General features: G+C 40.7%; 1 protein-coding gene across 1 annotated transcript in view; it reads right to left on the bottom strand.

Moving 5' to 3' along the window:
* Positions 1 to 247: 247 nt before the first annotated feature.
* Positions 248 to 25,306, bottom strand: part of fam193b (family with sequence similarity 193 member B) — a 26,264-nt gene continuing 1,205 nt past the window's right edge. Inside the window, exons 2-11 of the mRNA XM_080416377.1 lie at positions 23,448 to 23,726; positions 20,131 to 20,317; positions 14,640 to 14,867; positions 13,202 to 13,625; positions 11,923 to 12,106; positions 8,755 to 8,997; positions 7,809 to 8,221; positions 5,921 to 6,594; positions 5,726 to 5,801; positions 248 to 2,290 (exon numbers count right to left, since the gene is read on the bottom strand). Of these exons, the coding sequence (XP_080272503.1) occupies positions 2,194 to 2,290; positions 5,726 to 5,801; positions 5,921 to 6,594; positions 7,809 to 8,221; positions 8,755 to 8,997; positions 11,923 to 12,106; positions 13,202 to 13,625; positions 14,640 to 14,867; positions 20,131 to 20,317; positions 23,448 to 23,726 (2,805 nt within the window). The 3' untranslated portion in view covers positions 248 to 2,193. The remainder of the gene's footprint in view (positions 2,291 to 5,725; positions 5,802 to 5,920; positions 6,595 to 7,808; positions 8,222 to 8,754; positions 8,998 to 11,922; positions 12,107 to 13,201; positions 13,626 to 14,639; positions 14,868 to 20,130; positions 20,318 to 23,447; positions 23,727 to 25,306) is intronic.

Raw genomic sequence — 25,306 nt, 5'->3', positions numbered from 1 at the left:
GCAAGTCGTTAATTCAATATTTATTTTTGTATGTTTGGGTCCCGGGGTGACTAAATTAATATTTTTGGTCTCAGCTTAAAAAGGTTTGGGAACCAATGATGTAACATGTAGATTTTGACTATGTATTAAGCAGCCAGTTGTTTAGTATTCTGTTAAAGCCTGTTGTATAGATATAGAAGCCCATCATGTTTATGAAAATGAAAACTAAAAGGACAATAACTTAGAAAAGAAACACCACACTGCAATGTTCAAAAAACTGTAATGTTTTTAATCTTTCTGAACGAAAGATTTTCACAGTATCAAAAGTGAATAATAAAAAAAACAAAAACAAGAAAAAGCCAACATACACTTGGCTATTAATGGTATAGTATAAATCTACATTCCAAACATTTAAGATAATGTTCTCTAGTTGAATATAACCTGGAAAGTATCAGATGTTATATGAAAACAAACAAAAAAGCTCAGCAGATTGTTTTTAGGAAAGAAATAACCCATCTTACTGAAAAGCCTTCTAATAAAGCCTGTTGACATTTAAACCCCAGGACCACAATTCCCCAACAGTATCAACATGAGTCGTTTTTCTCCTGTCCAATGAAGGTAATCAAGACTCAAGTCTTCAGACACGCTGTGAAATCAAGAGGGTGCAACCAATGTCCACAGCACTGTGAAAATAATAGCAATGGATTAGAATACCACAAACACACAACCGCCCAGAAAACTCATGACAAAAGGCAGACGAGGCCTCTAAAAAACTCACCGAGTATGTACAAACATTGAAATAATTACGTGAAAACATCATGTGATAGGTCCCAACATTAAATTAAATGTCGTGCACTGGACTGGTGTACCTTTGAGCTGTGTGTGTATCCGTGTGTGTGTGTGTGTGTGTGTGTGTGTGTGTGTGTCACACAGCTGGCATTTTTAAGTCACGATAACAGTTTAGGGTTGGGGGGGGGGGGTGGGTGCAGAGATACAGTAGTCATGTAATCCAAAGCGGCCTTCTGCTGGATAGCAAAGAGCATAGAAGCGCATTTGAGAACATCGATCAGATTATAGAGCTATTAGTCTAGGAGATGTTCAAGCTTGAACACCAAGGGAAGACGGACTCTGAAGCTACAGATGCAGTGAGAGACTTGTCAAAACAGGATTGGAAGGGCAGTGTCAATTTCCCAAAAAGGCTACGTATCACTTTACATATCATGCACTGGGAAATTTGAACAAACTTCATCACATCTTTGTGCTGTAAGCAGTGTTTAGCACAGTAGATTATTTTGTCTCCCCCATCTCATTAATATTATGTGTTGGTGTATTGAGAACATTCATGTTTTAAAAGATGACATGTCATACAAAAAGAACAGTGTAGCAGATTGTGCATTAAGCACAATTGTCATTTGTTTGTTATTCTTACATGATTCATTGATTACCGATTTAAAACAAAAAGATCTTCGCAAGCTACTCCGATTAAATCTATGTTGATCAGCTACCAAACAGGAGTTAATAAGAGGACAAGCATGGCGCAATTAACTAAACTCCATCAATCAACTCCGTCAACTTCATGAGAGCAGAATGACTGCCCACATAGCCTAACAAGTGGAATATGCAGATGTATTTTTCTTAAGTTGCAAACTGTCTTGAGCACTTCCTTCACAGGACAATCTTCAAACTGTTAAATATTCTAAACTGGATCATCATCTATATTGTCTAAAGATACTGGTGTCAGGGGAAGAAAGTTAGAAAACTACAATGCACAATGGAATGGGTGAACAATACATCAGAGCATTTTTAGAGCACCAAATTGAACCGACAGGAATTCAGAGGTTTAACAACGTTAAAATATCTCAGATTTGTGATAAAAACATATTTATTTAATGTAAGGTAACTGTTTACATACTACATAATGAAGTACACATGGATGCAGTGGATTTAACAGATAATATTTTTTCTTCTCCATTTTGCACCTGTCATTTAGTGAACATTGCAACGATATCACAGAGGGAGAGTTGGCCGTGTTGTGAATGATCCCTGGCTCTGTTGGCCTCAAGTCTTTCTGCATGGAAATAGGGTTGTGCACCAGGGTCCCTTGGCTTAGTGGGGATTGAAACAGAAGAACATAGGGAATGAGAGAAGGCCCCTCTATGGAGTCAGTTCGTGGTGGGACGACTTGTGAACTTGTAATCCGGCACTCATCCCAAGTTATTGAGCTGAATTTGAGGGAACCTTTTTCAGGCTGAAGTTGGACCAGTTTACTGCAACCTTCTGGCGGGTTTGTTTTGCTGAGTCCAGGCAAAACCTACAGAGAAGAGAGAGATACAGAAGGGAGACAAAAGGAAAGAAAAACAAATTAGTGGTTTAACTGAGAAAGGAGAATCAATATACTACTACTGCTATTATAATAATTATCAGCCGTTGTAGGACTAAGTTTGAATCAAAGTTCTTCGTACAGTATATAACAAAACAATGTAACAGTTGGCAAAACAATAGTTGACAAGCAAGAGCGGTTGCTTAGCAGCTTAGGGCTGAAACACACAGATGCAGGCTCTCATGGAACACCTCACTTTGGCATCCATGTTAATTACTTTCAACATAGCATCCCTAGTTTGGGCATGTGATTAGACAATATACATGAAAACGAGCATGTGAGCGTGTAGATCTTGCTATTTTCACTGCATTACACTGTCATACAACAAACTGCTGCCTGAGGAAGAGTTCTTGTACTCGAAACGCGTTGCTGAGTAGTCTGTAAGATTTTAAGCCAATTGTTTGTCAAATATAGCAGTTTGTAGGCATTAAGACCATGTTTTGCATTATACAGAAAATACACTGTAGGGGTAGTTAACCCATTTAATTCATTTTAGATTCATTTGGCTATTCAAAAATAGCAGATATGAGCTTGTAGATCTATTTTAGAAAAATCGTGAACATGTGTGCAAATCTTTGAATATATATATTTTTAAAGCGAACATTTGTAACTCAAATCTTTATTGCTTCTGGGGGGGGTCCCTGGAACAAAATATTTTACAAATGTTCGCTTTCAAAATATATATATTCAAAGATTTGCACAAATTGTCACGATTTTTCAAAAACAAAACATCTACAAGCTCATAGCACGGCACTCAGTGCCACGCTATGAGCCTGTAAGAAATCTAAAATGACACAGATGCGTTCCCGGATTGAATGGGTTAACGAATACGGAGGGATACAGTGGCTCAGGCGGTAGAGCGGCCACTTGAGAATTGGAAGGTTGCTGGTTCGATCCCGGCTCCCCCTGTGTTAGTGTCAAAGTGTCTTTGAGCAAGACACTGATCCCTTAACTGCCCCCGATGAGCAGGTTAGTGCCTTGCATTGCTTCCTCCGCCCTCAGTATGTGTATGAATAGGTGAATGTAACGCACATTGGATAAAGGCGCTATAAATTACTTGTTGCCAATACATTTTAAAAAGATATGGGATATGAAAATCAGGTCTGTTCATTAGTCACAATGCATAGCAGTGATCTGCTATTCTCACTATATTGAAAAATAATATACATGCAATACATTTTAGCCACCATTTTTGGCCACTAGGCCCACCCTACTGCACATGTGCGACATATGCTCGACTACTGCACATGCGTCATACTCTAAGCACAGTTAGCACACTACAGGTAACTGCAATAGTATCGTATCATACTTTTGTGCACACGCACAGGACATACAGTAACTTAAATCGTCGTTTTGTGCAAACATACTGTCGGACACAGATATTTCACGTGTTGTTCATTGATTTCTACAGCGCTTGCAACAGCCAGACTCGCACGGCGCACAGAACAAACCACTATGGAACAAACACGACTCAGACAGCCTGCACAGTCAACACACCATCTCTCTCTTCTACTGTTACTAGGGTTAAATGCGAGCCGTTTAGTGTGTGCACGAGCCTGTATGCCATTTTTTATTGGACTTTTTGAAGCCATCATTCCCACCAAGCCTGAGTCAGCCGTGGGACATAAAACGTATGAGGAATTTGTCAAAAGCATGTTGTGCGTGTTACACCGTATTTGGTTACCGTTATCTGTTTCTGTCCGTTGCGTCCTGCCATCACTGCAATGACAGAATCGGACGCAACACATACGGTGTATCACCGTCCTGTCCCATCTACGGTGTATCACCGTCCTGTCCCATCTCTGCGGTTTAATGGAAAACCTTTTATTCCCCATCCCCATCAGCTCTGAGTTACATCTGACTCCATGCAATCCATGCACTCCATGCAATCCATGCACAGGGTCTATAACATACTGTACTTGCCATTGAGTGTGACTGCCTAAACAAATGGACTTAAATACATTTTAAAGGAATATGACTTTATAACTAGACTGCATATATTTGTGGAGCTCGCTGTGTGTGTGTGTGTGTGTGTGTGTGTGTGTGTGTGTGTGTGTGTGTGTGTGTGTGTGTGTGTGTGTGTGTGTGTCTCTCTCTCTCCTGGCTGCGTCTGTGTCTCAGTAAGTTTAAACTACATTTAGGAAAGCACGCCACATGCTTTTCTATTACTAAAGCGGATTTGGGGAGAGCCCATTCATTCACTTCACCTATATTCAGGGGTTCCAGTATATGTGCATATATACTTGACTATACTTGATAGGCAATTAAATGTCAATGTCAAATCTTTTGTCCCAGTCAAGCCTTGCTGAAAGACAGTCAGCCCCTGACAACACTGGCCACTATACATGGTTACGCTTATGCTTACGGCTCCAGGAAACCCCAAAAAAGTTAGAACAGGAGGCAGAGCATTTAAGTTTCAGGCACCTCAGCTGTGGAACCTTCTCCCAGTCTCAGTCCGTGAAGCAGACACACTCTGTATATTTAAGACTAGACTAAAAACCTTTCTCTATGATAAAGCCTATAGCCGAAGTGTATAGACTCAGTCACCCTATAGTCATCCTCTCTCCCCTCCCCCTCCCCACCTCCCCCCTTTTCTCCGCTCTCCTCTCGTCCTCTCTCTTCTCGTCCTCCCTTTGGTTGTGTGGGTTTGTGTCCCATTGGTACAATCGTAATTAACCCTGTACGGATTGACGCTCTAGTAAGGCCTGCCACTAATTCTACAACCGGGGACCCGCTCCCCCGAGTTTCTTTTATTTCCCACGTCGCAGGTCCATGGACTGTCACTACGGACCCCCAGCTGCGGCTCAAGACTGTGACTGCGGACCGGGCCTCTCCATGGAGCACGACCGTGGATTTCTACTACACTACACTATACCACTACACTATACTGTATACTATCTTAACATTCTTATATTATACCATTATATACTGCATACACATTATTGCTGTACTATATTATATTATCATATACTATCTTACACTATTATATTTGCTACTATTGTTATTGTTATTGTTACTACTTGCACTGTATCTCTTTCTGTCTCTCCTCTGTCTCTCCCTCTCTCTCTCTCTTCTTTCCCCCGACACGGTCGAGGCAGAAGGCCGCCACCCTAGAGCCTAGGGTCTGCCTGACGTTTCTTCCAGTTAAGAGGGAGTTTTTCGTTGCCACTGTCGCAAAATTGCTTGCTCAGGGTGGGATGTCGGGTCTCTTCTCTACATGTAAAGTGTCTTGAGACAACTTGTTGTGATTTGACACTTTAATAAAATTGAATTGAATTGAATATACAGATTGCTACAAAACGGGGTAACGGGTGCTACAATAATGGGTTAAACGGTTAACTGTCCCATCCCTAAGTAAGTAAGTACCTTTTAAAGTATTCCACCTCACGATCAATCTCATCCATCTCTGTTGGGTCCACGTCTTTAGGGAGAAATACATCATCTAGGAAATAATGTTAATGAGACAATATGATTATAGATACTGCAGTATAGGCATAACTAAAATAAACAAAACAAAACAAGCATAGTGTGGTGTAATTAAACAGATGGAGTCTCATTTACCAATAGCAGTCGATTTCTCTCCCTTGTTCTTGTTCTTCTTGTTCTTTCCCTTGGATTGCTGTTGGCTGTTGGCTGGAGCGTTGGGGTTGGCCTTGCCATCTGAATCCGGCTCAGATCGACCCCCCCGCGTCTCCGTGTCGCCTTTCCCCCTTTGTGCGTTGGAGAGCCCGCCGTTGGTCCCGTTGGCTGCCTGTCTGGATGATCTGCCCTCGTCCGTTTTCTTGAGCCCGGTTCTCTGGCTGTCCGTGGAGTGTTGAGCTGCTTGCTTGTGTCCAGTTTTTGAACCGTTCGAGGCCGTTTCAGTCACCCGAGACTCGTGCGTCTTCTGTGCGTCGCTCCCCAGGGCTGCTTTGGCGGGTTTGGTGGGATTCTGCTCCGACAGCGGCGGCTGCTCCGGTCTTTGTTGCTGTTTTTTACTCTTCTTTGTCTTAGCAGCGTTGGCCCCAGCAGAGGAGTTTTTGGGGTCAGAGGGGGTGTCCTCCTTCGGTTTTGCCGGCGCCGGCGCTTGGGCCGGCGGCGGGATACTCTCAGGTCCAGTGGAAGTGCATCTATCTGGGGAACGAACCCGGATGAGCTTGGAGAGGCTGGGGGTGGTATGCAACCTCTGGACCTCCTTGGGACCTGCAGTGACGCCCCCTACTGTGGTGGTGGTGGTGGTGGTGGTGGTGGTAGTGCTGTTGGAAGAGGAGATAAGAGGTGCAGGGTTATTTTAGTTTACCAAAATGAACGAAATAATGAAAACTAGAATTGAAAAGGCATTTTAGTGAACTGAAATAAAAATGAGGCTATACCCAAAAAAGTTAAGAAAAAAATACTTAAACTGTATTTACAAAACTAACTAAAATCAGGGGGGAAATAAATAAGCCTAATATTTTGGGAGGATATGAATTCTTATCTTCCAATATTTTGAGCTGTGCCAGTTTTACGCACTGTTTCAATCTTCAAAAATAGCTAAATCTTTGTTTTTGCCATTTTTCTGAGCTGTTTATCCCATATTATAATAAAAAAATTAAACTAAACTAAACTAGCAAACACATTAACAACTAGAAAATGTGCTCCTCGGAGCACAAGTCTCCGCCAGCAGACCCGTGCTATTTTAATAGCACTGATCGTCTTGGTAGAACGGGTCGTCTTGGTAGAATGCGCGTGGTTTTTGGTGTTCTGCAGGGGCGACTGAATATGTAGTGTCTGCATCTAAAAAATGTTCTTCTTGAAGCAATGTGTCATATGGGAGTCGTCGTAATTGACTGGTTTGTTCAAATGCTTGTCTGTCTTCTTCATCTTCATTGTCTTGAACAGTTTCAGCAGTTGATTGGTGTGTTTGATCTATGTCAGTTTTCTCTAGTGCTACATAATGTATTTGATCAAGGTGGCCAATTGTTACAGTATTAAGACTTCGGCCTTGTTGTGGGATCAATTCAACTCTATAGTCCTCTTCTGTGTTACTGAGAGATGAGTATGCTTTCTTAGCTTTGGCCTTCTGCGCCTTTGCTTGACCAATGTTAGGTGTTCTCAGAGGGACACACACACGCACGGACGGGTGATTTGTACTGGAAGGTACTGTTCCAATCAAGACTGATTGATCCTGTCTTACCTCACTTCAAAAACATAAATGGCTTTTTGAAGTGACACACCTATTTATAGGATTTTATTTCGTCATGCGTCCCTCTAGCCAATCAAAGGCATTGGTGTCAACATATTGACACGTGTCACGTGGAGCTTGACCAATGTTAGCTTGGCTAGGAGGGAGGTGAACACACGGCGGGACGAAGCGAAAACATACTCTCCGCCTCCGGCGGAGACAAAAACAATCAAATCTAAAACTGGAATTGAAAACTAAAACAAAACTAAAATAAAATACGAATGAAAACAACAAAACTACAATAACCTTGAGGAGGAGATCGAGGTGGCACTCTCCCATCCGTTAACCAGGTCCAGGTGGCTCTTGAAGGTGGAAAGCGGGGCCAGGTCGAGGTCTATCTGCTGCAGGTCAGAGGAACCGTTGAGGTGGGACAGTAGGTGGTTGCCCTCCAAGGTGGCCGCCTTCTTGGGGAAGTCGTTGACGTCCAGGTTGAGGTCGTACATGCTGAAGGAGGCCCGGATGGAGTCTTTGATGGTGTTTTTGATCTCTTCCAGCCGACTGGTGAGGAAGCTGTTGACCCGCTCCAGCTCCAGCTGAGGCCAGTCCAGCAGCCGGCTGGCTTCAGAGCCGTCTGGGATGGTCTCGTCGTCGGCCGGTTCGGGTGGGGTGGAGGTGGGGTCGTCGCTGCCTGTAGCCTCTGTACCCTGCTGGGCCTTTTCCTGGAAAGACCACCACCACACAAATAATGACTATTAAATCATCGTTGTCGGGTGGAAACCTTGTAATGTCCAAAAGCGTTGTTATTCAGGAAATGGAAAAAAAACCCTGTGCTCTAATGGATCCATTGTAGTTATCACAAGCTCTTTTTGGTTAATATTTGGTTAAATATTTATAAATTTCCCAACACACTTAACCAATTTCACTTAATTATTATATATATATATCTTTTAAATAGCACAAATAGCAGCTCTACAGGCACACATTGTGTTGCATCACGACGCTTGTAAATTGGCTATTTTTGATGACTTTTGTGTGACACTGTAATATATAATGTATAATATTATGTAGTAGGGCATTAGTTTACGATAAAACAAAAAGGTTATGTGCATGGAGATACAAGGATTCTGCCAGACATCAACAAAATCATATTATATCAGAGGATCCAGAAAGGCAAATAAAAATTGGGTGAAAAATCGACATGCCAAGACGGTACGGTTAAAAAATGTCTGCTGACCGCCTCGCTCACTCATACCTTCTTTTTCTGTTTATGTCGGGCCCTTTTGGCAGCCTTGGCGCTGTTGACAGGTTTGGGTTCGGAGCTGTTGATGAAGTCTAGCAACTCGTCCACGTCACGGTTGTCAATGGCGCTGCTGCTGGCCACCGCCATGACGTCCGGGTCCTGCCGCAGCGGCAGCTCCTCTTTACGTCTGGTCAGACGGGAGCGCAGCTTCTCTCGGATCTCAGCGTAGTTGCGGCTCGTTGGCGCCGCCGGAGGCTGAGGGGAAGGAGAGGAAAACGGAATCCATTAGTTTCAGCTTCATATCAAAGCGTAAAAAAGGACCATACCAGTGTTTTCTGCATGTTTCAGCCCACTGACCACAAATCGCATCTACTTAACCCATTAAGACGAGTCTACAAATGCCTTCTAAAATCAGTGGTTCTCACACTTTCAAGATTTTAAAAAAATGTTCAAAAATAGATGTACAAGCTTGTGGCGTGGCACGAAGTGTCGCGCTGTGAGCTTTATATCTGCTATTTTTAACACATTGACTGCCAGAGTTTATTCATAATGGACTCACCCCCTTGCCAGCGATTTGCGTGTTTTTTTTGTTTTGTTATTTTGTTATTTAAATGCATTTAAGTTTCTCTGGCCATGGTTTTAAACACATACGAGGATCGACCACCAGAGAGCAGCAAAATGACACCTCGATGACTCACAGATCTGCGTCCTATATTACTCTGGCAGCCCACAGTTTTATCTAATAGGACGCAGATCTGCGTCCATGGCAGCTTATGTGTAAAATAGCCAACGCAATAATCTAAAATGCAGATTTTTTTTCAGAAACACAGATGCTTTCCCGGTTTTAATTAGTTAAACATTACAGCTGACCAATTTCCAAAGCATACCAGAGTTGTACAAGATTTTATTTGTCACTACTCGTACAAGAAGCTATATTACATTTTGCTGGGTAAAAGCAAAAATACTATGCAACAGTATACAGTCCCCTCTTTAAGTATATCTCACACCCTTCTATGGGGACACAGCTGATTGTACAACACAATACCACTGAGGTTTTACAATTATTGAACTCTTCTCTCCTCTTGGCTGCTACGTTGAGAAAGAACATCATCGGTTAATTCTGCTGAGGCTAAAATAAGTTCCAGATTGCGAGGGTAATCTGTAGCAGAACTGCCTCTCCCTCCCCCTCTGCTGGCTGTGGTGCAGTATTACTCTGCTTGTGCCAAACGTGGCTCTTTCTCAAAGGGCTGCTTTAATTTGGGTGGCTGGCTGTTTTCAGCAGCAGGCTCATCATCCTTTTTTCTTTGCCCTCTCTTTATCACAGGTGCTTGAGCTGGAGGTCTTTCTACATTTAAAATCGTCCTTCTGGCGTCCTCTCAATAAGTCTCAGACCTCAGTTTGTTCTTTTCTTTTCTCTTGCTCGTGTTTGGTGTTAAAGGACTAGTTCACCCCAAAAAAAAATCTATCATTTACACACCCCATGAAGCCTTGAATTCATGGAGATGTTTTAGTTTTTGTCGCATTCCTAAGCCAATAATTTGATGACCGGCGGAAATCTTTTTCCGGTAGGAGAAGTCTCCTATTGAACGATGACCCAGTCATCAAATTATTTGCTCAGGAATGGCTCAAAAAACAAAAAATCTCCATGAATTCAAGGCTTCATGGTGTGTGTAATTGATAGAAAATGAGATTTCTTTCGGGTGAACTACGTGATCTTCCTCTAGTCACGCTGGTATTGTCCTTGGCTCCTACCAAAGGCATCTTTCTCAATGTTTTGGACGCGAGCCTAAATGGTGGTGTCATTTCATTTGGGTTGTCCAGTGGACACTCAGTAGGTAGAGTGGCCCGTCTGGGAATCAGGCAGTTCCCAGCTCGATCCCCATGCTCCTCCAGTCTTCATGTTTAACTCTCTCAGTGCCAAGCCACGAGTTATCCCGAGTTTTTTCTGAATGCCCTCAGTGCCAGAACGAGTTATCCCGAGTTTTATTTATTTATTATAAATTCAATTAATTAATTATTATTTTTTTGAAAAAAATGTTCAGAACCCAAGATATCATTATCTGAAGATGTGCAGCTCCATCCACTCCTTGTTTAACTTATAACTGAAAAAGGCTGTATCTCGCTTCCTAAGCACTTTTTTTTTACTTTGAAAAAAAATAAAAATATTGCTGACACAGTATGAACATATTTTTTTATTTCATTGGCACTGAGAGAGTTAAGAGTCCACTTTTACCCCGCTAACTGCTCCCCATTGCGCTCACCGAGCAGCACACTTCTGGGTCAAACGCAGAAAAATCCCTTCCCCTTGGGGATCAGTAAATATCTTTTTTATTTCTTCATCTCGTGGGGTATGTGGCGCATCAGGGGACTGGAAGCCCATCTTTCCGACAAGAGAACATTTAGCATTTTATAATAAGATATAGTACAGATATGTTAAAAGAAATAGAAGTACCATAAAGAGAAATTGGCAAATCATCCAAAGTGAAGACGTCCTACTTTCAAAGACCAGTCTGATCTCTGCCAAGACTGGTTGGGGCAGAGCTATGGGTATAGATCCTATATCTTTTCTTACTATAGACGCTATTCCTTCTGCCATGAGAAGGGGCGACTGTATCCAACATCTAAAGTTTAGATGTTGATTGGTTTAGATTCTAAATTCAATGGAAACCTACTGGATATATAAATTTGTAACAAAATACCCGGGTCTAAATGAGTCTGTGGATTTTACCCCATTTCTGTAATTCTATATGATTCAATCATATAGTCACAATAGTAACTCATTCAGTGCCTAGCTTATTTATGGAATTTTGGCTCTGAGTGCCACAGCCAAAATTCATTGTAAAAAAGGAGGAGCCGAGATACAGCCTTTTTCAGTAAGAAGTTAAACAAAGAGTGAATGGAGCAGCAAATCTTCAAATCATCATATCTTGGGTTCTGAACATGTTTTTCAAAAAGAAAAAAAACGTTTTAGACGTCCAGTGACACACAGGGCTTATATCAACGGACGTTTTAGACGTCCAGTGGCACTGAATGAGTTAATGTGTTGATGATAATGTATATTTATTATGTATTGTATATATATATATATATATATATTTATTAACACATTCGGTGCGAGAGTTTTATTAAAAAAGTGACATTGAGTGCCATTATAGGCAAACTTATTCTACTGTGAATTACCGCGTTGTGTCCAAAGAACTCGCAGTAGCAGCAGTCGCAGTATTTTCCATCCTTCTGGTTGGTGGACGACGAGGCGCAGGAGCTCCTCTCCGAACTGCTGTCCTCGTCCTCCCCCTCCTCCAGCTCCGACGGGGCGTGGCACAGCGTCCCGTTTGACAGTTTGTGGCCCTTACACGCCTGGTCCCTGCAAATACCACACATTCACATTAAAGGAGGTGTAAGGGAGGGATATATATATATATATATATATATATATATATATATATATATATATATATATATATATATATATATATATATATATATATATATATACACACACACACATACATACATACATATTTGGGAGAGAAAGAAATACCTCAGATCTGAACCCGGGTCACCCATGTTTTTATGTTATGTTTTACCACTGAGCTTATAGAGCCAGCCTGCTTGCTCAGGGTAGAAATAGAATTTTGACCATCAGGTCAAAATTCGTGTCAAAACAGAAACAGGATCGTGTCAAACCAGACATAGGATCTAAATGTCTCAATAGAAGGGCAGGGAGACCAAATAAAACCACCCCTATTGTATAGGTTATACTGTATTAACATACTCTACCATACAGATTGGACAAAATAACGTCTACTCACCAACAAAAGTTACATACGGTATTACAGCTTTAAAGTACTATAATCGTTGTTATGGAGTGTTTGTTCAGTAACAGGGGTATACCCATCTCTCCAGCTCTTTAGTAAACAGATAGTACATTTTCAGGTAAAATTGGCATACCAATCTCACCCAGAGAGAACCCCACAAATCATTTACCAGCTTACATTTTTATAGTGTTCCAGTTCCAATTTTGTCTGCCCTTTTTGTTTTATCACTTCCAATTACAGTCGTTTACCCTGTATCCTGTATCAATTCTCCCTCATGGTTGGATAAAATTGGTAACTCCAACGGAAAATGCATTTTCTATCTGATAGAACAAGAGTCTCCAGACAAACACTCCACACTTATTTTAACAAAGGTTATCACTTACACCCCCTTTAATGATCACAAAGCCAATTCATTTTCAAAAGAACAATACATGAAATTGAATGCTCAACAATACATACATCATTACTGACACTAAAATGCTTGGAATACTTTTGAACGTTCCTCAACAATGTAAAAGTAAAAGCTAAAAGTTCAATGATGAAGTACGTCAGGAGAATTAAGACAAAGATAAAAGATCAAATAAGTCTCATGTAAAAGTCTAAAACATTCATTGCGACACTTGCGACTTGCGACTTCTTACCTGCAGGCTCCAGCTGGTAGATGGCCTACATTGGAAGAAGCTACCGTCCCCCCATTGTGTCCATTACAGGGGTGATTACAGCCCATGAGAGAGGCACCCAGTTTGCTGTGCTGCGTGTTGACAGCCGGAATGTGGGAGTTCTTGCACGGGCTGGGCTTGTGAAGCGACGTGGGGCTGTCCGGACCAGAGGAGGAAGCCAGTTTGGTTGTGGGGCCGTGGAGGTTTGGTGCCAGCGGGGGGAAAGGAGCGTGGGCCGCCGCCACGCCAGTGCTCGTGGGAGAAGGAACATGGCCGTGCTGCTGCCCTGAGCTCTGCTTCGGGGGTAAGAGCGAGGAGGAATGCTGGGATGACAGACCGGTGGGGCTATTGGGGGGTACGGATAGGTCCGAGTGTTGGTGGTGGTCACTGGGGTGGAAGGCTTCACCTAGGCAAAGGGAGAGAACAGGATGAATTAGGGCTGACCAATATGACTGAAAATCTGTACCACGTCTATAACAAACTTTTCCCTCAATTACGATTACTGGGCGATATAAAAAAACCATCATGATAACTTTTTCGTGTAGATTCATTAATACATAAGAAATAAAAAATGCTTCTTGTTTATTGAAGATTAAGTCGGTTAGTTCTAAATGTCAGTTTCAATATATTCTTTGGTTAAATGGCCAGCCCTAGGATGAATCTGAGGGTTCTACGTATATTTTAGATACAGAGTCATACGTCACAGATGACATGAGTGCATAATAATTATGGCTCAATTATTGAGCTATTTAACAGTCAAAACCAATCATGCGGAAACATGTTTCATCTTAAAAAAGTTATTGTAGGCCGTCAAGTTTAATAGCATTATAACAGCTAGTCAAACTAATCAATGTAATCGATTATAAAAAATATAAATCGTTTAAAAAAACAAGACCAGGAGACCTGGTTCTGCCAGACCCAGAATGAAGTTCTAGTATGATGAGCTTTACTTAATTACATACTTGTGACATAATAATGATGTCATGAATAGTTCGTGACAAAAGGGGACGAAAGGGGGACAGAATCTTTTTTTTGGCTGGGGCCGGAGGACAAAGTGACCATGCCCATGTATGGACGAAACAGGTACAAAGCCTCATGTAAGCCCGACCCCTTGGGTCTGGCAAAAAAGCATATTGCAAAAAAAACTGTTCTACAAACTCAACGCGTCACATCGTGAACTTGTAAGTCGGCTATTTCCATTATTTTTGCACATAAAATAGGGCTTAAGTGTTTAATGAAACGAATTGGTTTTAGTCGATTATGAAAAAATCTATTAAGAAATTGCATTGATTCGTTGATTATATGAAATAAAACAAATGATCAATGATTTGATTAATTGAAAAGGCAATCGACAGAATAATCGCCAAGAAGCTAATAGACAGTTCCAGCTCCTACACGTGAGTGCTGCGCCCCTCCTCACCTGGTGGGGTGGGTCGACGGCACATGGTCTTGAAGTGCTTGGGGGTGGTCTTACAAAGGTCCGCTGAGGTAGACAGGGGGTTCCCAGCGGACGATGAGCCACTGGTAGTGTTCTGGGACGAGGGGTGACTGTAGGGACACACTTTAGTCCCCGAAGTCTTAGCAGATTTCCCAGGTGCCTCATGAGAGCCTCTTTTTTCGTGACAGGCTGATGATCCCCCCGTTACACCTAGAGAATAACAAAAACGGTGTGCTTAATGGAATTCAAGGAACAGCCTAATAATCAATGTTATAATCCAAGGTCATATTTAAAGTATAATGCTAATTATTGATATGGAAGGCAGTTGAAAGAAATGCAATAACTTGATGTAAAATAAAATGTGTAAGCTGAAATGTTTTTTTAGTGAAAGGCAGTGGAGAACATAAAAAGGTTTTTATCCTGGAAGTTCGTTCCAACTAGGGCGGCATGATTATGACACGGTAATAATATAATCTGATCATTTAAAATATTATGCATAATATTGTAATAATGATTATTAATCGCAATTATTAGTTATGATGATTTTTGGTGGAGGAATATGTTGTCTTTGATGCTCAATGTGAATACCGGTATCATAAGGCCTCTTGTGATTTCATTGTTCCTCTTTGCCTCTTGGTTCCTCATTTCTAAGTTTCACGATTATTATAATTGTGCTACCCTAATTCCAATGTGTGTGTGTCATCATAATAACAACTAAACATTGCCTCACCACGTTTTGTTTTCATTCTATTCTGGGAACAACAAGCAGTTTCTTCTCAAGGGTTCATAATGTCAAAGCAAGTCAGAGATGTATTTTGGCACTTATCCTTTGAGCGATTTAAAGGCAATATTTTAAAATCAATTCTATGACTCACACTGGAAGCCAGTGCAGAAATCTGAGAATTGGTGTAATGTCTTTCAGCTTTCTCCTAGCAGCTACATTCCGAATGAGCTGCTTCTGTATATCGTTGCTATCGGACATAAACCTTGTATCTCCATATTTCAACTGTTTTTGTGAATTAATGCCCTACTTTGTCTTACAACTGCTCAAAAGTAGTGAAAATAGGCAATCTACAAGCCGATCTAGCCAGAACGGCCGATCTAAAAACTAATTTGAAAGTGAAAGTGGTCTGTGAAAGTCCACTGAAAAGTAACCAATGAAAAGTGAAAGTATTAAGAAGAGCTTGTGAAAGTAATAAACTACATCGTTTCCATTGGAACACAGTTTTGGACATACAAGGTTTTCACCTTGACAGCGACGATATGAGATAATAATGAGATAATAACATTACAGTAGTCTAACCTGCTGAAGATCAAGGCGTGGAAATGTTTTTCCAAGTCTTGTTTGGACATGAATCCTCTGATTCACGCTATATTTTAAGATCATTACAGGCTGACTTTGTTGTTGACTTGATGTCAGACAAGATTTCAGGCTTGGATTAGGGAGTCACTAACTTTCTTCCTTCCTTGGCATTTGTCCTAGTTACAATTCCAATGGCACACACTTTGCAAGCACCTAATATTTCAGACTAGACAACCTTACACACAAGACGAGATTACCACTAGTCTCTACCTCCCGAACCATTACTTGCTATCAAGGAATTTAGGAATATCCAAGTTCATCAACACAATCACAGTCTTTGACACAGTTTTTTTTTTGTTTCGTTTTTGGACCCAACTTTTCAATCTGGGATATGTGGTGATCACCTATTCTGTCTACAATCTACACTTGTTCTTTCTAGGTGGGTCAAGTGATGAAAGAAAGCAATCAACCCATTCAATACGGGAACGCATCTGTGTCACTTTAGATTTCTTTGGCTATTCAAAAATAGCAGCTATACAAGCTCAAAGCGCGGCACTATGAGCTTGTAGATCTGCTATTTTTGAAAAGTCGTGAACATTTCTGCACATCTTTGAATACATCGTTGCTGTCGGGCAGAAACCAGCTAACTCCATTTTGACGCTTTTGTTCCATAAATCAGTGCTATTGAACACCCTTTACGTCTAACTCCACTTTTTGTTTTGTTTTTTTCATTTCCTGAAAAATTAAAATTTTGGAGTTAGCTGGTTTCTGCCCGACAGCAGAGATATACTGTATATACATTTTTAACTCAAATCTTTGCTTCGGGGGGGGGGGGGGGGGTCCCTGGAACAAAATATTTTAATATTGGGGGGGGGGGGGGGGGGGGGCAGACAAATACATATCATTTTGGGTGGTCCTTGACATGAAAAAAGTTTGAGAACCACTGATATTATAGCAACATAAGTTAAAAAATATATATATATAAATTAGGATTTAGAATTTGTAGAATCCCCAGAAGCAAAGATTTGAGTTAAAAAGGTTTGCTTTAAAAAACATATAGGCCTATAGATTTCAATAGATTTGCAAAAAAAATATCTCAATTTTTCACACAAAGAAATGGCAGATCTACAAGCTCGTAAGTAGTAGGTATAAAATAATGGTCATAGCAAAAAAACTAAAATGACACAGTATGCGTTCACGGATTGAATGGGTTAGGCTGGAACACTCACTAATAATTGCAAAAGGAGAAATTGCAACTGGTGTAATCTAGGAGGCAATAGCCTACATATTCCAAACAATCAAAATGTAATTAAATAACATTCAAAACACAGTCAAAACACAAGTTTCATATTTCAATGAAAGTTGCATTCATTGTGCTTTGCCAGGAAACCCATTGGAAACAGCGCTCCCATCTACACAATTATAGAACGTCCTCCAGCCAACTCTCGGCTGCCAAGCAAAAATGTTAGCTAATTAGCGCCAGTTGTCTCTCCTTTGCCAATACAATCTCACCATGTTATGACTCCAGCTCACACTGACAGGCTTTCCTATATCTATCAAACATTTACAGAAATGTATGTAAATGTATGGGCTTTTTTTTTCTCCTGACCTCACCATAGTTGTAAAATTCAAGGTACTTGTGTCTTATTCTTGGACAACTGATTTGAAATTGCTCCAACAAGGGCTTTTTCTTAATCAAGACTTTTGAAAGGGTTCCAGCTGCCTTGCGGTTCTCCTCTCATACAGTAGATTCTTAAGCACTCCTCTCAGACAACATCAATATCTTTGGCAATGTTACTTACCAGCTTCTCTAGCAAGCCAAAGACATGCCAGACTTAAAACCAGTCACTCACATCCTCATTTGACACCGTTTGCTCATTTGTAGTCAATGTAGCAAGTGTAAATAATATATATAATATGTAATATTTTGGCCAAGTTTGTGATATTGCCTGTTACAAGTTATGTCAGAATAAGCCAAAAGGGCATTTGGTGAAGGTTTGGTTTCCTCGTGGGGATCAGCATCAAGTGTAAAAATTGTCTTTACACTATTAACACATTAACTGCCAAGACCGTAGTCCTACGGGCCGTTAAATCCAACTGTTAAGTGCCGAGACCGTAGCCCTACGGGCTGCGGTCTTTTCGCGCATGCGCGGTCCGGGTGCACTTTCGGAATTTTTTTGATCCACTTCCGTTTCCGGTTTGATGACAGGAAATAGAATTATTTGGGATCCGGTTTTCACGATCACGCCCGCCCTCGTTCTACAGACGAAACTGAAACTCAATTCTCTTCCTGTAGTTTTTTCTCCTCGCATTTCACTGTTTAACGTAATCCGCTCTAACTCAAACATGGATGCCCCGTTTGACACGTGGTTTTCACTGGGAGATACAGGGAGATCGCGCGGATGTAAACAGACTGTGTAGCGCTCAATCTTAAGGATTTTAACAAGATCTATGGCGACATGAAAAAAACAAAAAAACAACAAAAACACCTTGGCACTGGTGAGTACATTATGAGATTAGCCCTTGGCAGTGGATGTGTTAAAAGGTTTCTCGAAAAATAGACGATCTACAGGCTCACAACTCGTCACATTGAGCGGCTATTTTCAACAAAAAATTTATACATTTCCAGCTATAACAAGGGTTAAAGTGGTTCAAAACAATTACATTGCAATAATAATTCTGAGATGCATAACAAAACATTTTAAGTAGATGGCCTCATTTCTAAAGAAGGTCAGTGGGTAATCAAGAGCTAAATCTATTAGTTTTATGCAAAGCTGTGGAAGTAAGTTATATTTAAATGAGTTTATTAAAGGCTACATGTACCCTGTATAATGAATATCCCTTAAAATGTCACTGATAAATAATCTAATTTAATCTTGTTTATTTTAATAAAGATTCCTCATCTTTAGGAAGATTAGCTTTTCAGGATGTGGACCAAAAACTATTTGTGTGGCCAACTGTGTAGGCGTCTAGGGCCTTCCAGTAACAAATTTTGATTTTATTAATGAAAACGGAAGTATCCATTTATGAAATGCAAACTTTGGCTGGCTGTTCTGCAAGTCTGAGCCCTATTTCAGAGATCAATGTTGGCAGACAGGTTTCAGCAACGCACGTTATTGGGCATTAGACCATGTGCTTCAATTTAAGACCCAGAATTACTGCCTGCAGGCACCCCAAGTCCCAAGTCTCCACAAGCCAGGCATGATAAGAGAACGCACCGTCACCTTACTACAGGTGTAGCATTCCAAAATGCACGTAACAAGATGCATGCAATATTATACAATAGTTTACTACTACTTTTACGACTTTCAACCTGGTATCCCCATGTCATTGTAGGTGAAGATTTCCGATAAAAAATAGCAGATCTGCAAACTCACAACGCATTGCCATGAGACGCATTGTGAGCTTGTAGATTGTCTTTGTGTGTGACAGTGTCGTACAATGAAGTAAAAGTAAAAAACGGCTTAAGTAGTTCATGCAAAGAGTTTGAATGACCATCTGAATGATGACACTGATGTTTGTGACTACATTATAAATAAGGTCTCCAGAGTGCACCCATTTTAGGCACACATGCACCCAGAAATCTGTCCAGTGCAAATGAAATGTGTCATTGAATGTACCGGTACACCTAACATTCAGCAAGGTCTGTGTGTGTGTGTGTGTGTGTGTGTGTGTGTGTACCCAATTTATATGCTGGTTTATCAAACTCATTCACTGCCACAATTATTGCTGGCCGCGTTTGCCCACTGCCAGAGATTTTTCATTTAAAAAAAAAAGTACTCAGGAGCCGAGATACAGAATTTTTAAGTTTTAAGTTAACAAGGAAGTGGATGGGAGTGTAGATCTTTAACAAATCATATCTCCTTGGTCTTTGGGTCAAATTTGAAAAAAAAACTAAAAAAAAAAAAAAAAAAAAAAAATTAATTTTTTTCAAAAAAAAAAAATTACGTTTTTTACGTCAGTGGCAGGATTGGTAAACGGGACAAATTACGTTTTTTACGTCAGTGGCAGTGAATGAGTTAAGTGTGGACGCTTAAGAACGAAACGTAATTCTCGATATAGTTATCGTGCTCAGTGTGAATGCCGCTTTTGTCTGGAGCCCGGTAAACGAAGAAATAAATGGGTCAAACATATGAGCCAACGGTGGTGCCATGGAACAGCGTGACGGACCTTGTTGCGAGTGTGTGGCAGCCGTGTGGTTACAGTGCACCCCTCCGTTGGTGTGGGCAGAGTTCCAGAGGCCTGACAGTTTGTGGGCTGACAGGAAGGAGCTGGGATCCCAGTCCACAGAGCTCTGCTCTGGGTAACCGTTCCCACAGCTCTGGGACTTGCAGGACGACGAGTGGGACAGCGGTACCTGAGGAAGGAAAAAACAAAAGAATATTAGTTTAAATCAGTAGTTCTCAAAGTGGCGTACAGGGACCCTCAGGGTTCCTTGATGGGGTTCTAAATGGAGCCTTATAAGTCTGTAACTCTGTCAGTTTACAAATGGATTACGGGTCCATTTGGTTCCATTTGTATACTGTCAGAGTAAAGGGGGGTCCTTGAAATTTAAAGGCTTGAGAACAAGTGGTTTAACGGTTACAGACATCTAGGATAGTCTACATTATGACATGCCCATGGAACTTTTACAATCGACTTGTAATGATGGAATTAACCAGATTTATGTAGTGTTATAGAACAAGAAACAGATCACAGATTTATGTAGTAAACAACAAACAGATCTCAATTATATCAATTAACTGAAAATATATCGACAAACATTGAAAATAGCCGATCTACAAACTCACAAAGCATCGCATCCTGACGCGTTGTGAGCTAGTAGATCTGCCATTTTCACTTTTTTTAAATAATCTTTCATTCATCTAAAAGTTTGAAATTATCGTGATACGGATTTGAAGTCATTATCGCCCATCCCTAACAGAGATGTTAGAAAACTAGAAAAACACATTGCCATGATGTAACCTTGTCTATACGACTAGTATTATTGCTGTTATTTTGTAATTGCATGTGTAATATGACAAGAAAACACTCGTGAATGCAGTTGTGTTTTGCATTACATGGAAATGTCAACCCGATCAAGAAAGCCAAATTCATGTCTGTGGCTCTCAAACTTATGTCAGGCAAAGGAGACACTCGGCAAAGACAAAACAACACGTAGGATGTCATATTTTAACCCTTTAAGACCGGGAACGCATTTGTGTCATTTTAGATCTACAAGCTCATAGTGCGGCAACGAGTGCCGCGCTATGAGCTTGTAGATCTGCTATTTATTTTTTTAAATCGTGAACATTTGTGCAAATCTTTCAACATATGTCTTCTAAATCTAAACAGTTTTTTCTTTAAACCTATGTTGCTTTAATATCAGTCGTTCTCAAACTTTTTTCATGTCAAGGACCCACAAAATTATATGCATTTGGCCGCGGACCCCCCATCTCAAAATATGTTCTTCCAGGGACCCCCCAGAAGCGAAGATTTGAGTTAAAAATGTTCGCTCTAACAATATATATATATTCAAAGATTTGCAAAAAAATCTCGAAAATAGCCAAAGAAAGCTAAAATGACACACAAATGCGTTCCCGGTCTTAATGGGTTAAAGTAAATCATCTAAGCTGAGACAAATGGAGGGACGGACAGAGAGAGAGAGAGAGTCACACAGTCGATCCGACAAAACAGCTCAGATCTATTTTTCCTACAGTGTTTTTTCTTGTCTAGCACAGGGCACCACCCTCAGCTGTGAATGATGATTACACTTCAGTCTATGAGATTCATTTATCGTTTACCTCCAAATGACAACAGCCAAGTTGCATGTTGTTTAGTTTACAAAGGAGAGCTCACAACTCTTGCAATTCCTTTTTTTTCTTGTTTGTATTTCAACATAACGTTTTGATCCTTTCCGGATCTTCTTTAGGTTTGTGTGTGTCCGTTTTTAACCAAGATCATCCGGAAAGGACTGAAATTATTATCCTCCTTTTTTCAGAGATTCAAGATTTTAAAATTGTTTGGTTTTCATTCCTCAACATTGCAGCAGCAATAACAAAGAAATCAATGATCATGATTTAAGAATAGCAACAATAGTAAGTAGAGGGGAAAGAAAATCACCCAAGTATATACATTAGCACACTTTGAGGTGCTTTAGTTTACTGTATGCATTGGGTCCTACTTCTAAGTATGTGTGTATAACTGTCTATTTACATGTGTATATGTACATTTATGAGTGCATATTATGTTTGTGTGCGCAGGCTTAATATGCAAAGTGTCATGTGACAGTGTGCATTAGAGATGCGCGGATCGCGGTTTTAGCCGCGGTTGCCGCAGTTAACCGCAGTTTGGGTGGATTTGGGTCAATCAAATATAATTATTAATTCATATTGGATAAACCGCGGGTGAAATAATGCGGGAATTAAATTAATGATATCAATCTATAGGTCTATAATAGCTTTTAAAAGCACTACATTTCACCGTGTGTGCGTTTGTAGTATTTTAATATTACGTCATTTTACACCAGGCACAAAATAGCCGCTCACGACATGTTGCTTTGAAGGCAGCCAGTGTTGCCAGGTTGCGAGAGAAATAAGTAGCCAGGTCTATGAAAACAAGCCCAAAACAAGTGCCAAACAAGCCCAAAAGTCGCAACACAGAGCATTGTTTTTGCTCTGTGTTTTGTTTTCACTTTTTCTTTCTTTTTCTGTAAAGCACTTTGAGCTGCATTTATGTCATGAAAGGTGCTATATAAATAAAGTTTATTATATTAAAAGTCGCTTATAAAAAGCTTATAAAAAGCCGACATGGCAACAAAGTGGTTGAAAGCGAAAGTAACTTAATGAAGACGTTCGCTTGTTGTTACCATGGTTGTGGATTGTATACAGTCACTGCATCGCGACAGTGGTGAGTAACACTGTTTATAAGAAAACTAACATCAGGAAAATAACAATTATTTGGTGCGGTTGGTGCGGATCTATAAATAGGATGATATAAGTACCGCGGGTGGATGGCGGATGGATAATGAACTTGTTAACGCGGATTTGGGTGACAAAAAAACCCATCCGCGCATCTCTAGTGTGCATGCTGTGGTAGCGTGTTTAAACTGAACTTCTGTGTTTTGCAGTTAGGCTCGGGATGTGCGTAAAATGTATCACAAATGTATTACTCTCTCGAAGCAGAAACGACTTTCAAATGCTTTCGCCTTAACAGTCCAAGCATTGGGCGTGCAAATGGATGCACTGAAAATCGGAAAGGAGTTAAGCGGACGCCCCACCTCCCCCCACCAGCAGAAATGGAAATTTAAAAATGCATACCGCCGGTATTTTAAGCTATATTTGTGTGGACGGAACTGACAAACAGATGACAGCTTCCGTTCTCTGCTCTCGGGAGACGCAGTGACAGACTACAGAGATTGTGGGATAGCCATCCAGCTCGAGAGACAACAAATGTATGAACAGTCAAGCAATATTGACCCAGACCATCAGTCCCATCGCTGTATTTACCGGTGTGGGCTGCTCCTGCGTACTTCGTCTCTCCTCCTCCTCCACACTCTTACGACAGCTCTGACAGATCCACAACGGCACCTCTCCCAGAAGCGACTGGGACAGCGAGGGCACCGCGTCGGCCAGCTTACGCCCCGGTACCTCCCGCAGCAACGCCTGGGACAGCGCCGGCACGGCATCGGCTAGCTTAGTCCCGTGACCCCCGGGGAGGCCGTTCGGAGAGCCTTGGCCCCAGTCCTTAAACTCACGATGGCACAGGAGGCAGCAGGTGTGCATGGGCTAAGAGAAGATGAAAGAGGTATAGAGATCAATGGATGCTCCTATGATCATCACTCTCGTGCCTCATTAAAGCCGGATTTATACTCAAGTTGCGCGGCGGTGTCGCGCACCGGAAACAGCTGCGGCGCGTTGTGAGCTTGTAGATCGACTATTTTCGGGGCACAAACCCGTGCGCAAAGAAGTATATCAAGCCCTTGAAAGAGAGATACAATGTGCCCCCACACCTGAAGCTTATTATGCTCCAATAAAGAGGCAGTTTCTTGTATTTCTAACTTATGATAAATGTGAACTGTGACACTATGATTTATGACACATAATGTGGTATAACATGTAATGTGGCACCACTAACTTGCAAAGAGTAAAGGTAACAGTCACATAAAGCAGCTTGTTTACCTACACAGTCTGCTTTGCCTGAGCCAATCTAACATTTGTATTACTTTCAGACCAGTGACCGTCACATAAACAAGAAATAGAGCATGGTCAGTAAATAAAATGTAAAGTTTGTAAGTTAGCCTAGAACAAGCTGATTAACATTAACCACTGTGGTTGGCTTGTGTGATAAGACATCTTGCTGTAGCTAGTAGTACACATAGTCCCAAGTGTAAAGCAATAAGACTGAACATGTGCTAAAGTTAGCCTAGCCAACAATCAAGCTGAGATCTGGCTGGATGAAGGGTTCGAAATGCTGGTTAAACAGTGGTGTAAACTGTAAAGTAACTAAGTACATTTACTCAAGTACTGTATTTAAGTACAATTTTAAGGTACTTTTACTTGACTGGAGTATTTACAAGTTGCAATACTTTGTACTTCTACTCCACTACATCTCAGAGGCAAATATTGTACTTTTCCTCAACTAATTGTTTGAAAACTTTAGTTACTTATTGCATATATAAAATGATTATATAATAAAACATACATTAACCACTTCAGCCCTATTTTATACATAGGCTATTTGAAAATAGCCGATCTACAAGCTCACAACACGTCTTATGAGCTTGTATATCTTCTATTTTCAAACATTTCAGTACTTTAAGTATATACTTTAAGTATATTTTGATGGCAATACTTTTACTCAAGTAACATTTTGAACACAGGCCTTTTACTTGTAACGTTTTTTTTTAAATATTGTGGACGTATTGCTACATTTACTTAAGTAAAATATCTGAGTACTTCTTCCACCACTGCTGGTATAAAGGAGACAACTTGTCCGAGACCCACTGTGGGACAATGTCACCTGGAGAGTGTCTGCATTGCTAACACTAACAGCCTGACTGCTGTGCTGTGGGTTGAAGCTTTCAAAAAAGAATTAAATACTAAATAAAAAAGAAACAATAAAATGGTTGTGTTATAATAATTATTTTTTTGTTTGTTATTATTTCTAGGTCATTATTTATTTATTTACTGATCCAATGTAGCAAATAACAATGACGTGAACCATCTCCAGATAAATAATAAATAAATACACGGGGATGCAAAATAACAATCCTTCGTTGCAGGATGGTGTGAATAAATAAACACAAAGCTTTTAATGGAGGAGGATGCTTGGATTAGCAGAGGAGTGCTAACCCAGTGGGCTAGCA

The sequence above is a fragment of the Gymnoscopelus braueri genome (genome assembly GCF_963280865.1).
Source record: "Gymnoscopelus braueri genome assembly, chromosome: 20".
In the NCBI taxonomy this organism is placed as follows: Eukaryota; Metazoa; Chordata; class Actinopteri; order Myctophiformes; family Myctophidae; genus Gymnoscopelus; species Gymnoscopelus braueri.
This window is presented reverse-complemented; position numbering and strand designations above follow the sequence as displayed.